This window comes from Candoia aspera, chromosome 2 (assembly GCF_035149785.1).
Source record: "Candoia aspera isolate rCanAsp1 chromosome 2, rCanAsp1.hap2, whole genome shotgun sequence".
Classification (NCBI taxonomy): Eukaryota; Metazoa; Chordata; class Lepidosauria; order Squamata; family Boidae; genus Candoia; species Candoia aspera.
The window spans coordinates 185,505,216-185,520,289 of record NC_086154.1 but is presented as its reverse complement, the minus strand read 5'-3'; the positions used below and the strand labels follow the sequence as shown (position 1 = coordinate 185,520,289).

At 38.5% G+C, this 15,074-nt stretch overlaps 1 protein-coding gene across 1 annotated transcript in view; it reads right to left on the bottom strand.

Annotated features, from left to right (window-relative positions):
- MLLT3 (MLLT3 super elongation complex subunit) overlaps positions 1–15,074 on the bottom strand; it is a 133,197-nt gene that overhangs the window by 8,592 nt on the left and 109,531 nt on the right. The window contains exons 7-8 of the mRNA XM_063295018.1: positions 4,904–4,982; positions 1,960–2,092 (exon numbers count right to left, since the gene is read on the bottom strand). Coding sequence (XP_063151088.1) covers positions 1,960–2,092; positions 4,904–4,982 — 212 coding nt within the window. The remainder of the gene's footprint in view (positions 1–1,959; positions 2,093–4,903; positions 4,983–15,074) is intronic.

The following is a 15,074-nucleotide window of genomic DNA, read 5'->3' as shown; positions in this document are numbered from 1 at the left end:
GTTAGATATATTGATGTGGGAATTTGAGGTGAATAAATTATACCAAATTGAGATGTACTCCACATTATGTGTAAGATACACACTGAAACCCTGATTCAGGAGGCAGGGGTATCTGTTCTTTCCAAATGTCCATTAAAGCACCAACTACATCATCTCAGCAATTTATGTCATTTACGCAATGACATTATGCAAATGATAATTTGTCATTACCATAAAATGAAATAAATTGATATTAATCACTTAATTTGCATCATTTGATGCCATTTACATAATGAAATTTATATAATGATGCCACTATATAAATTGCTGCAAATAAGATAAAATTTAACTTTTGGGTAGAGGATTTTTTTGAGGGTGTCTTGTCTGGACTGTTTTGGATGCAGTGGATATGTCCATTATTTGAGGGGGATGTCCAGACAAAAATTTGTCCATTGCATCCAACTAAATCAAGTTTCACTGTAGTTTGATTGGAAGATAAACAAGTTCTGGAAAAGACTGTCTTTGCTGATGGTAGGGGTGGTGGGAATAGCACATTCCCCATAGCATTCTAAGAACAATAAAAGATGGGCTTGGGGAAAGAGGGCCTTATTCTGAAAATAAAGAAAAATACAGACCCATTTCTTGTAGTATGAACTGTAACTATTTAAGAAACAGCAGAAGGAATAAATATCATTTTCATCATGGAGAGATGGTGGTGAGGTCTGCATGGAACTGTATTGGAGCAAATGTTTTTAATTGTTCACAAATCTGGAGTTAGGAATGCACAGTAGGTGACCAGGTCTGCTGCTGACAGCTTCAAGTTACTTAGCAAAGAGCTCCAAAAGAATATTTTCAAACTGGGGGAATATTAAAATAGCAAGTGCAGTTTAATGTACCTAAGTGAAGCACACTGGGGCAAAAAATTCTAATTTCATAGATCTATGGCCATTTATATCCTGAAGCTCAATCCCCTGCTTTGGCAGGAATCAAAATTAAAGCATCCTCAAAAAATGTGTGCCAAGTGAAAGGGATCCCACTGCTCCCCTAGGTAATTAGTTTCACAGTCAAACCATGGATTTATTAAGAAGCCACCTACCCACCCCTTCAAATAAGTCTATTTCCCATAACTCAGGATCATTATTCCATATCCTGGCTTCTAGGATGACAGAAAATAGGTCATGGACTTCTTATATGACACCACATATTTGAACATGACTATCATATTTTCCTCTTAAGTTGTCTTTTCTGAAAGATAAAAATATTTAATTTCTTCAACCTCTCCATACAGGACTTAATTTCCAGTCCCCTGTTCACCCTCACTGTGCTTCTTTACATCTGTTCCAATTTCTCTGAATTGCACTGAAACTGTGGAACACAGAACTGGATATAGTACTCAAATGGAGACTAGAATGGAACTATTATATCACACGAACTGGAAATTATATTTCAGTTGATAACAGTTCAAAACTGTGTTTGCCTCTTTCTTTTTTTTTATAGTCACATCATACTGGGTGTTAAGTTGGCAATCAAATACACTTTCAAGGTTTTCCACAAGTACTTTTACAAAGCCAGGTGTTCCCCATCCTATAACTGCTAATTTAATGTCTTTTCCTAAGTGAAAAACTTCCAATTAGCCCTTGTTAAAACTCTGTTATGTTCAACTTACTTCCCAGACTTACTAAAGTCGCAGTATATAGCCTAAAGAGTGAAACGCAAAAAAAAAAAGCTTCACTACATACTAGAGTGCAGATCTTATGTTTTTTTCTCAGCAAGCTGAGCTTTTTAAAACACCCTCCCAGATTCCTTCCTAATGCTTAAAATTTCCTTAAATCCCTGTATATTGTTTTCATGCACTGTTTTTATGAATCTAATAAATATTTCTCCCTTATCCCAAAACCTAAAAAAAAAAAAATCTCTCTACCACCTTTGGCTTGTCTTAGGCTGTCAAATTATCTGGAATTTATTTTTCTAATCCCTAACCTGCGCACTCTACTTCCTCCATGAGTATTTATAGGTCTTTCCATCTCAGAGTCATTGTCATTCTCATCTGCTTCATCAGATTCATCTTCATTATCATCAGAATGCAGATCTTTCATTATAGACCTCAAAGGACCTGGTGAATAAAAACAAAAAGGGACACAATTCAACAATGGGAATTCACATGCAAGTCTATTTATTGTTAGCTTTATAATAAAACAAGTCTTAACAAAATTTTTAAGAAAGGAGAAATGAGGATCTGATCATTAAACAAAAGATGCACTGCTTGGGGGAGCTTATGAAGCAAATGCTTAAACAAAAGTAAATTTATTCAAGGACCAGTTGACTTAAAACAGGATTATTTCTGTCAACAAGGAGATTAGTGTTTTAAGTGTTTGCAGAATAAGCCCCTTGGAATGTTAAGTAAAGCAAGTTGGCTTTCCACAGAACCAAATGCATCTTTAAAACAAAACAAAGCAAAGCAAAGTAAGATTTTATAAAAGACCCTTAAAGGTATCTTATACCGGAAAAATCTAAAGAGACCATAGTAACAGTACATTTTGCTAGGCTAATCCGTGTATTGAAAGTCATAGTCTAATAAATCACTGTGATTACAACTTGCTCTAGCCAAGGCATTCTTTGTCTGCCTGTTTTTGATCTACTTAGAATATAGCTGTCTTCTTTAGTCTAAGGTCAATATCAGGTCAAGCCAGCTCTTTGCATGCTCATATGTATAAAGTGTGTGAATTCCAACAGAAGAGACCTATCTTTATCCCAGAACTGGATAGAGATCCTATGCCTCCTACGCCTGCTTCACTAATGAAGTTGTATTAAAAAAGTTTTAGGATTAGATTCTTAAAATGTTAACATATTTTATTAATACGAAAGACATCTACACAGAAGCATTTTTTTTTTTCAGAAGGAAACAGAAATGTTAACTCTAAGATTAATTTGGGAAGCAGGAAGAAAAAAAGAGTTTTCTTCTAATTTTTGAGACAAAGCTATGAAAATAATTCTGCCACTAAAAAACAGAGCAATAGCACTATGGAGTAGTTTAATTCTTAACATCAGTATTAGTGATGTTATTAATTACAATTTGATATGCTCATCTATGACCAAAATAAAGATTGATTGTTGTTAAATTACTGTTTTCATTAATTAATTTAGAAAGGCAAAAGATCTATATGATCTGAAGAGAAACTGATTAATCATTTTAATTTATACCCTGCCTTTCCATGATGTTCAAGATAGATAAAACAAAGACGCACACAGACAAATTTTAAATAAATAAAATAATAACTATCAGGGTTTCTTGCAAAATCATCAGTTAATAGGATAAATACTAGTGATGTGTGTTCAAGGTGTAAAACAGAAATTACAACCCAAACTTAGATAATAGCTATTCATTAGGAAAATATTAAAAACTGCATGCCACCCTACAAAATCAGATTTTCCTACATGGCTTATAAAAGCTGTATGGGGAACTTGTTTCTGGTAACTGAAATTAAGCCATGTTTTAATGGACTCACATCATAGTCACTGGCTGGGTTTATACTTTGCAGTAAGCCATAATTCTTTGTGTTTGCTTAGCACTCTGTGTCAATCCAACCACTGTGGCTAAACCACGAGTTAACAAATCGTGATTAAAAGAAATGATGGCTTAATCCATGTGTGACCGGAGTAAGTATTTTCAAGCACAATAAAATGGCTTAACTTAATGGATATCCAGATTTCATTCATTTGCAAAGGTGTCTCTCAAAAGAAAGAGAGGTTGTTTTCTTTTGTTTCCTCCTGGTTTGTTATTCTGCCATCTCTATGCTTTTTTGTTTCTTAATTGTTTTTATTGACTTGTTTCATGTTTTAAATCATTTGTAAACCGCCCAAAGTCTCTGGGAGTAGGGTGGCATATACATTTAATAATAATAATAATAATAATAATAATAATAATACAATAATTTGATATACTTGCATGGAGGTTGTATATATTTTGATATGTTCCCTAGAAAGCAGTCATCAGTTGGCAAAGGAAGAATTTTCTTATAATCATTGCAGAAAAAAATGTCTGAGGAGACTTAGAAATATCAACAAAATAGAGCTGAATGCTTTTGGGAAGAAAGTTCAAAATACATTTAATTTTATTTATTTTTTTGCTTTTCAAGAAACAACTTAAGATTGTAGACACTGTGCTATTTACAGTAAGAATGACAAAATAGGAACTCTCTCAACTATTTAAATATAGACTGGTTATGGCAGTATGTTTTGGCAGATGTAAATCCTAACTTCCTCAGAACTGCATAGTGTCTAGGCAAAGTCAATAAAGGTTAAGGAATCTATTTGTTCCCTTTTTAAAAAAAATGATGTTTAAAAACTGAAAGAAGTTCTAGGTCCTTTTGTTTACTGCTGCTTATTTCTGCCAAGTCTTAAGACTGATAGGCCTTGGAGGAACTCCTTTTTTAAATGAAATGTAGCATGCAAAAAACATCTTAATTCCAATTAAGTACTTTTGTTATTTCAAAAAGCCATTTGTTTACGCAGCTATGCTGTTGTCATCTTCTATTGGGACACAGCCAGGTTAGTTGTCTAAAGTAACTAGAAGTACAGTTGCTTGATTTCTGAATAAAAGTATAATGCTGAATAGAATCTAACGACTTCAAACTTTAACAAGTAAATCTTAATGACTTATGAGTTATCGCAGCAAACTGATGTTAGGGTCAGCCTAGGAGTGGGGAGAAGAGAATTCAAATCCCCACTCAGATCCAGGCTCATATTATGATTCACTGTCAGTTCAACCTATTTTGCATGGATAAAATGAGAGGACGAAGCTTCTTAGAGCTATCCCTAGTAGGGATATAAAAAACACATCTAATTTTTAAAAAAATGCCATCTATCTCTTTTGCTGCACGTCCAAGCAACTGCCTCCCCGAACCCTTTTTTTAAAAATTGTTACCTTGCTGTCGACTGTTCTGAGATGGTGTGAAACTGGAGCCAGAGCTGGAACTTGAACTTGCAGGGCTGGGTTGCTCAGACTTCGGAAGGAGGGAATGTGGAGGAGTCAAGACAAACAAAATCAAAACACAAAATTAGTTCATTTGCTTGCTGACAAAAACCAAACAGAAACAAAATACAAAGATAAATGGTCACATTTACTTTGCAAGAATAAAAGCAAGGAAGAACACACTCTCATGTGATAATACAATGGAACAAGACGTATCCACTGTGGGCAAGCTTTCTTTCTCATCCCACCTACACTGTGTGTGGAAGAACCGTTAATGGTTTTGAAGACAATGGGCACACTATTAAAGCGTGAAGACAGAACAACTATGCACAGACAAGTTGCAAACTCATTTAATGAATGTCTACAGAGCTCCCAAATACAAAGGCTTTTCTTATACAATGGTCTAGCAATAAATTGTGGATATGTCCAATTTTGGTTAATCTTTTAATCACATTATCAGTGAACCCTGATTGAGTAAGGCCACACCAGCCTTCCATAAGTTGCGCCCTCCAGCTACATTTGCTAGAAACCCTCCAGGTATGTTGGCCAGCCAACTTATCTGGATAATACCCAGTTGGAGAAAGCAGTTCAAACAGTAGATGGAAACTATAGGAAAAAAAAAATCAGAAACCATAACACAGGAAAAGTAAGGCCTATTATTTTCCTGATTGTGATTATGGTGACCCGCTGCCAATCAGAGTAGAGAATAAAGATTAGACAAGGCAAATAACCTGATTGGCTAAAATGAAAATAGCAAATGGTTTTAAAACTGTTTCATACTAGTTAGGTGGAATGAGGATAATTCTTACATATTGTAGGTACATGTATTGTATTGTAGGTATCTATGACAACATAATAGCACCAAACTCTTCCATTGTGTAAAATCATATATATATAAACCTATCATGCTATTAACTTTCAGAGTAACCAACATTATGTAAAGTGGGGAAAAGAGAGAATGAGCAAAAAAAATTAAAGGCAGGAAATAAAAAAAGAGAAGGACATCTAAATCTTTCACTATAGCCTCCATACTTTTCTATGCTTGCAAACCACCTCTGTTTTTACAACATTCATACTCTGCCTTTTGTTCTTTAAAATTCCCACTGCTCTTTCTGAGGATTTCATCAATTTCATCCACTCCCAACTTTTCCTGTCAAACCAGTCATTCTTCCTTCAAATATTTATTTGCACTTCATTTATTCTCTCTATATGACCAAATCCTATCAACATACTATAACTCCTTTTCTACTGGCCATTCACTTCTGTATTCAGTCTATATCTATTCAGAACCCTTTCATTCTTGAGCCCATCTCTTGTTCTACCACATGTTTCTTAAGTACTGAAAATCCCATTGCATTCAACTTTCTTTTGTTTCTCCTGATATGTCCAACTCTCACTTCCATATAACAAAGTGGGTAGCAGCATGCACATTTTAGCTTCTCTCAATAAGCATCCATTCCTCACAACAAACCACATATATCCTCTTCTTTTCTAACAGCATTTGCATTAAATTTTCTCCATTTCCCCATCTTACTAAGCATTCTATGCTTTTATAGGACCTTATAGGACCTTTTATAGGAAACTTACAGCCATTCATTACATCTTTGCTGTCAAATGCAACTATTTTGGTCTTTGATAACGTTAATTTTCAGATCCATAACCTTTGTTGCAACGTACAATCTAACATTTGTTGCAAATCATTTGAGCTCTGAGCCAACAGCACTATGTTGCCTGCATATACATTTACATCTCCAACCACTACATCTCAAACATCATTGCAAGTATTTCTTATACATTTACCAATTAATACAGTAAACCACCAAAGTGACCTCACATGTCTTTCACTTATTCCCTGATCAATGTTGGATCATTAGATAAGCATTCCATTTATTTTCATGCATGCTTTACTACCATCATTCAGTACACTGCTCTTGGCATATCCATCAACCAACCTTCAACAACGTATTAATGCAACGTGTTCCTTAAGTAAAGCCATTCACTTTGTCGTACCTTTTCTAAATCAACAAATGTACAATAAACTTTTTTACATTCATACTTTCCTGAAATGCAAAACTCTAGTCTGCACAGGTCAGCTTGGCATAAAACTTCACTGTACTTCCAAAATTTCATTGTCACCTCTTGAAATCTTTCAGTAAGAATTCCAATAGACATATTACCAGGAATACTTAATCTTCCTCTAATTTCATTCTTGTTATCATTCACTTTGTATAAAGGAAAAATATAACAGTGTTACCTCAACTGTCAGGTGCAGATACAGTTAAAGAAGTTGAACAGCCGCAGTTTTACTAAACCACATTAATATGTTAATTTTTTTCCAGCTATACCTGCAGCCTTATCATCTTTCAATGTTCTCACAGCATTCATCATTTTTTAAAATTATTTTTAACCTAAACACTAACATTCATAATTTGTTTAATGCTTCAATATAGTGCTATAATTCCCATACACATCTCTCTGCTGGAGGCTCCTTGTTTAGGTCTTTTTTATCCCTTCCAAAACAAATTTTGATGGAAACCAAAATTTATCTGCATTTTCTCTGCAGAATATGAATCATTCCTTGCTCTCTTTGACTACATTCTTTGTAACTAACATTTCCTCTCTCTCCAAATTATACATTAGCTTTCTCTTTAATTTGGAGAGAGAGGAAATGTTAGTTACAAAGAATGTAGTCATTTTTGCAGCAATAATTTTCTTATACACTTTTCCCCCCTTTACAATTTATTTTACTTTATCATTCCACCAAGCATCCTTAGTCGTATTTCCCATTACACAGCAAAATCACACACTTCGGCGGCACTTCGTAACATAATTCTTTTTACTGTGTTCCAAGCAGCAACCACATAATCTTTCTTTCTGGCCACTATCAATTTATTGTGTTGGAAAATTACTCTGTCTTCTAATAACTTTTTCACAGAGACTCATTCTTTCTTTTCCTGCAGTCATTCTATTTTTACTCGTTTCTTTCACTTTGTTCCTCTTCTTTCATGTCTATTTCCCTCCAAGATCTACTCTTGATACTACTAAATGATCTTCCACATCCAAAACTTCTCATCACCTTTGTATCCTTCACCTAATTCTCTCAATCTTTCATCACAATCAGATTAACAATCCTTTTACATTATTCCTTTCTGTGTGTGCATGTGAGTAGATTGATGATTAAACCACCTAGCCAAAACAAACAGAACTTTTTAAAAGTAGAGACTCATTAATCTCTATTCTTATTTATAGTGAGAATAATTCTCTGAATTACCCAATTACTTTTCCTCTATCCATTCCTGGGAGGTCAGTTGGGCTGGCATGTGGTGGTGGTGCAAGGTGGCAGTGGCAGCCTGGAAGTAAGAGCCCTTGGGGGAGCTGACAACTTGGATGGCCAGGTGATCAGCAGTGGTGGGAGTGGGAGCAAGGTGGCAATCTGGCAGATGAACTGGCTTGTGTCCTTCAGCTGCCAGTTAATCAACCATATGGTACATTGCCCATTTTGGCAGCCCTTCTCTCCTTTCTGTGTGGACTGTGGGCTGATGTGGCCCGGGACTGACATTGTTTTGAAGATCCCAGGGAAGAAGTATTTGATTATCTTGGATGCTGGCACCCAGACTGCTAAAATCTGGACTGGCAGGGACTTTTTTATGGACTGCTGGCTGGTGTGCGGGCTGGGTTTGGTTGGGCCTGTCTGCTGCCCTCAAGTGAGAGATGAGGGTGCGTGGTAGGAGTTTCTGCCTGACTGGGACTCTGGGGGTGAGGCTTCCCTGCTGCCCATGTGAGAGTGGAGAGGGGTGGTGTGTGTGTGTTAGAGTGGAAGATGATTTGGGGGTTGGTTGTTGTGGATGGAGAGCCTGCCTGGGTGGAGGTGCTTGAATGCTGAAAAGTGCTGGTAACCTGGTCAGTGCCTGTCTGTCTTTGTATACTTGTGAGTGATGGGATGGGTCCCTTTGCCTTAGGAATGGGGAGGTGCACAGAATGGGAGCAGGATGGGGAGGGGAGAGAGAATGGAGAGATATGATGGGAGACAGGGAGCAGGCTGCTCTTGGGAAAGGCGACCTCTGTGCAAGTTAAGATTTCTCAACTAAAGACTACTTTGCAACCACATGGTTTTCCACATCCCATCAACTAAGATGTTCATGCAGTGTATTGACACACCCAACTTTAGTTTATAGCCCATTCACTAAAATTGTATTTTAAGTACATGAAGATATTTTTTAGAGAAATTACATCAAATGTTCCATGGCTTTTTTCACTTGAAAAACCTCATCCTTTCACAAATTTGATGTACACCTCTGAGTACTGAGGAACTTAATGAACTTCTCATGAGTAAAAAAAAAAAATGAAAAATTGCTTAGCAAATGAGTTTCCATTTTCCCTGTCTCAAATAATATCTGAAATAGGAGCAATTATAAGCAATAGACAACTTCTTCAAAAATTGCTCATATCACCCAACAACAGGACTTTTTTGGCCCCAAGGGGCATCTCTTTCATTTGCTGACATAGAATTGTAATTACCAGTTTAATTCCATTTCCTTGTTTTCAAAAGGCTTCTCTGAGCTCTTTGCTTTTCTCCCTTAACCATTCTTACGAAATTTGGGTCATCTCCCTATTTGGCATCTCCTATGTTCTTCCCAACTCCAGATCTTTTACGAACAAACCAAAGAGCACACAGACCTAACACAGTTGTCTGAAGGACTCTACCATTTACAGGCCTCCACTGAGAGATCTGACATTTTATTTCAACTCATCTGTTGAATATTTCAGTATTTATAACAGGTGTGCACAACTCTTTTCACACTACTTGCTTTTGAAAAATGTTTTGGGAACTGCACTTTTAAAAAGTAGCAGCTTAGGTTATTAGAAAAACTGAATTTGATTTTATTTCTCCTATATTTAAACTGAACATTACATGGCATTAATATGGTTCTGGTGTCATGTACTGTATTTAATCATTACCCTCTTCTGCTTCATCAAAAATAACAATTCTGTAAGAACTTCTGGAGGTCTGTGAAGGCTCCACACAGGTTACACACTTTCACTTTATAGGATTCTCTCTCACTGTCTTGTCTTTTGAGAAGGAAGTCATATACCAAAATGTTTTACCAACCTTGGAGGATCTTTCCCTCAAACATTTACTCAGCCTCAATTTTTGCTGAAGATGCCACCTCACGTATATTGCTGGGATAGGCTATAACTTTCCTCCTGGCAATTATTAACTGAAAATAATGTAATAAATGAGTAATTTTATTTCTGCAGGAAAATGGATTGAAGGGCAAGGCATGTTTAACAAAAAACAAGGTATTTATTATTAGTACAAAATCGATAAAGAAATAAAGCTTGATTCACAGACATGATTTCCCCCCCTTTTTTCTTCGTTCGTAGGGCCGTAAATACAGTTTCCAAGAATTAGTTTAACCCTGTTCAAAAGCCAACCACTGAGGAAAGTGGTGTAGGAAAGGCTGCCAAGGTTCCTGGAAACCTCATTGTTGAGGATGGTTCTCTATCAGAGGTTCGTGATGCCTCCATCGGGAAGCCACAAAACAAAAAGGATGATACCTATTGCCCTCACTTATCAGACGGTGGTGGCCACAATTACTATTGTAGGATTATCAAGAGAAGCAGAAGGAGTGAACTTGGCTACAAATCATCTGTTTTAAATCTTAAGACTGCCATTTGGTGTACAGTAAAGGCTACTGGGGAGTCATAAGTAAAAGGAGAGGAGTTTATGGTTTGGTCTTCTCGCCAACTGAAAACTGCTCTTCAATGCCCACCTTGTTCTCTGCTGGAACCAGAGATTTCTATAAGGTGGCTTTAGCTTCAAGTTACACTGAACTGTGTTCAGTTTCTGTCCAACTTAATGAAGAAATATACGTAGTATATTTATAGCCATAAATCCTCCAATTAATTGCATTCAAAGTCCCCTCCCCAAGTACTGCAATAGTAGTATGTAGCCTCTATTAAATTCAGTGCTAACTCGCAGTTTCATGCATTCTGCTTACATAAGCTCAACAGTTGTTCATCTACCATAAATCAATCTATTGTTGCCCTTTGTAATGAGAAGGCAGATTTACAGCTTTTTAAAGGCTTGCCTCACAATCAAAAAGATTGTGAGGCAAGCTAATGGAACATCTCTCTTTTTCTGAGGGTGCCAAGGAAAGGGGGAGGGGGTGGAGTTAGCATCTGTTCCTCTCAGACAAATGACATCTGTAGTTCTCACAGCTGGGACTGAAAGAAGCAAGCAATTTGAACATTTTGTACATACATGGAGATCCATGTGTTTCCCACTTGCCTCACACAGAACACTTTTTGTATTCATTTGGTGGAATGTGGTCTCCTTGCAAACTCGCCTATACACATATAGGAACCTACTGGACCTCACTCCAAATCAGCAGCAAAGATAGGTGGACCTTTGGATTCTATATCCAAAGGATCCATGATGTAAATCCAAATATATGTGTAAAGTAGAATCTACAGAAAGGAAAAATATCTCCTAAGGGTAGATATTAGATAATAGGTTGCAAGCAGATAAATATTTTGTATTTCCCCTCTATAATTTGCAGTGATTCCTAATATGAATATGGAGCAAATAGTCATGATCCAGAGAAGGTGAAAGACAAGCATTCACATTAGAAAGTTCCACTATATGAACTCAAATGTGTAGCAGAATGGGAATGTTACATGCCGTACATTTTGCCATAACATGTTCCTCTCCTGAAATTTAAATTGAATGCACAGGAAAACTATCCCAGAACCAGAGCTTTTAGAACCAAGGACTATGACTACCACAAGAGTTTTATATAAGAAGCTGAAATATATAAGAAATTGAAATATAGTAAAAAATACTTATTAGAAGCTGTCACTTATGCAACACTTATGCAATGTTTCACTATAAGTTCTCTAGCTTTGGTATTTATGGTTAGAAAAACAGAACTTTTGAACATTTTGAAGCAACGAACTGTTTTTTCCTCATCTACCCTAAAACAAGAAACGTTGCAAGGTATTTTTTTTCTTTAAGCACTGATTTCCTGATTAAAAGAAATGTTCTTACTATTTTAGAAAATTAAATTAAACTATAGAAGGCTTGGTTTGGTTTACTCATAAAAATTAAAATTTCAATATTAAGTTTAGAAGTGTGTTTGAGTCATAAATTTAAGTGTATTGCTGGGTGAATAATTTTCTCTTCTCTTGTGAAAATAGCACTGCTTGTTGTCCATCCACAAGTGTAACGATCGCATGGTGAACACTTGGGTGGTTTTAGAGATTGTTTTGGAGGAACATTTTTTCCAATATCTTACATGCTGTAATAAATATTATTAAAAAAAAAGATTTTTGAAAATCCAACATTTTTCAGGCCTTTCACATTTTTCTTTAAATCATATTTTTAACCAGAAAGCTTTTTCCAAACAGTCTGAAAAGTAGTTGTAGCTACTTAAGGCTGTTTTACAGGTCTGTGTATAAGTTAGTCTCAAAGTATTTGCATACACTTCACAATGAAGAAATTGAAGGATTAATGCCTAACTCTACAATCCACAAAACCCATCAATTTAAACAGTTCTACTGAACTAATTAAATTTCAACCAGAAATAGTAAGACACTGAATTAAAAACTAGTGGTCACATTTCATATGTTTTTTTCTCCAGAGTACCTCCAAAACAGTGTTTTTCAACCTTGGCAACTTTAAGAGGTGTGGACTTCAACTCCCAGAATTCCCCAGCCAGCAAGGCTGACTGGGGAATTCTGGGAGTTGAAGTCCATACCTCTTAAAGTTGCTAAGGTTGAGAAACACTGTTCTAAAGACTTAAAACCCAAACTCTGTAAGTGAATGGTTACTAATCACTTTTTAAAAAATGTTAAAAGCTATGTTCAATATAAGATTGTAAGCTAAAATAAAAACAAAACACAGATATAACTGAGAAATACCTTCCAAAACTGGTTCTTGCTTCTCAGTTTATTTATTTGAAAGATTTTTATGGCTGCCCATCTTGAGAACATAACTCAGCACAGTTCATAAAAACCAGAAAACTGTAAAAACCATAAAAACAAAACCCTGGTGCCTTGGCCATTCTCCTTGGATGTATCCAACAGAACCATCCATGGGCTCCCACCTCACCCTGTCCCAGCTCTTTATGGCCTTCCAGAAGGCTCAAAGGGTGGGGGGATGTGCTCATTCCCAGCTGTGACAGGGGTCTCAGCTGAACTAAGCACCAGAGGTTCCTACTTGGTTGCTAGCCAGGTAATTTTTTTTTTTTTGGTGCCTTCCAATCAGTTTCTGACTCCTGGCGGCTGCCTGGACAAGTCCCTGCAGTTTTCTTGGCAAGATTTTCAGAGGTGGTTTGCTACTGCCTCCTTCCTAGGCCTGAAAGTGAGGGATTGGCCTAAGGCAGCACTAGAACTCATGGTCTCATTGTTTCTAGCCCAGTGCCTTAAGCACTACAAGTAGTCCTTGACTTACGACCATTTGTTCAGCGACTATTTAAAGTTCAGCACTGAAGGAAGGAACTTATCACCAGTACTTGATGTTACGGCTGTTGCAGCACCCCCGCAGTCCTGTGATCAAAAGTTGGATGCTTGGCAGCCTGCCCACAGTTTCGACTGCAGGGCACTTCAACTGCTCCAACCCATCTCCCCCAATTTCTGCCCTTTTGGCTGCCCTGCACAGCGGCAGTCCTTGGTGGCAATGACGGCACCAGGGCTGAATTAGAGCTCTGGGGCCTTTAGCAGACTCAGCTGGCTGTCACAGCCCCAGGCCCTTACTTCAGTCCCCTGCAGCTAGCACTGCTGCCGAGGTGTGCCGCCTCAAGGCCTGTGCCATGGCCAACCACCCCAACGCCCCAGCACAAAGCCCCAGCCATGCCCCAGCTGACTTTCGCCATCTTCTTGCTCCTGCTGCTGACAAGGTGTGCCCAGGGCTGGGCTGGGCTGGGGCTGGGCTTCATGCTGCGGCTCAGGGGCTGCTTCTTGCAGCCCCAGAGCCACAGCATGCCAAGAAGCCCCTTTGGGCTGTGCTGCTGGGCTGGGCCTGGGCTTCTGAGGCCTTCCAAAGTATTGTGGGAATGGGGCACGCCTGCCATTCTCCAAATAGTGTGCCTGTGATACTTTGGAAAGCCTTCGGAAAGCTTCTGAGGTCTTCTGAAGCATCGTGAGAATGGGGCGGGCCTGCTATTCTCCAAATAGCATGGCTCATTCCCATCCCGGCTAAGCAGCACAGCACAGGGGGGCTTCTTGGTGCACCATGGGTCTGGGGCTGCAAGCCCCTGAGCTGCAGTGCAGCACGAAGCCCAGCCCCAGTCTGGCCCAGCAGTGTGGCGCAAAGGGGATTCTTGGCACGAAGAGCCAGGCCAGATACGCCTCTTCAGCAGGGGGAGCAAGAAGATGGCAAAGGTCAGCTGGGGTGGTGGAGCGCAGGGCGGCAGGGGTCTTGCAGTACAGGGTGGTGAGGGAGACTGCAGCTGGGAGTGGGCTGGGGCAGCTGCGGCTTCCGGGGGTGGCTGCAGCTGCACATTGCACTGCAGCTCAGGAGCTTCTTGCAGCCCCAGAGCTGTGATGCACCAAGAAGCCCCTGAGCTACAGCATGGCAAGCAGCTCCAGAACAGGGTGGCCCAAAGGGCAGAGATGGGGAGGGAGATAAGTGGGTGTGGGGAGTTGGAGGCAGTCCCTTACCTTACTGAGACTTGGGGCTGGGAGGGACCAAGCCCAGAATGGCTTGGATTGGGGTGAGTCCTCGGTTAACGACAGGTGAAATTCACTTAATGACAGCAATGGGGATTGCCAGGATTGCTGTTGCTAAGTGATGCGGTCATGTGACATCTCTCTTTATGACTGCATCACTTAGCGACAAAAATTTTGGTCTCAATTGTGGTCATTAGTTGAGGACTACCTATACAAAACTGGCTTAGGTAAATTTTACCACTTTTATAATCCTCGAACAGGGCTTCTCTCCCTCCCCCCCACCTCATTCTGTTACTTCCTCCATTCATCTCAGTAACTTTTAAACAAGTAATTAATTCAACTAACATTAATTTATATTCTTTTTGGCAAGGGCCTGCCCTTTTTTGGAGTATGGTTCCTAGCAGAGATAATGCACATACTCAAACACCTGAAAGTGGTAGTGGCAGAATCT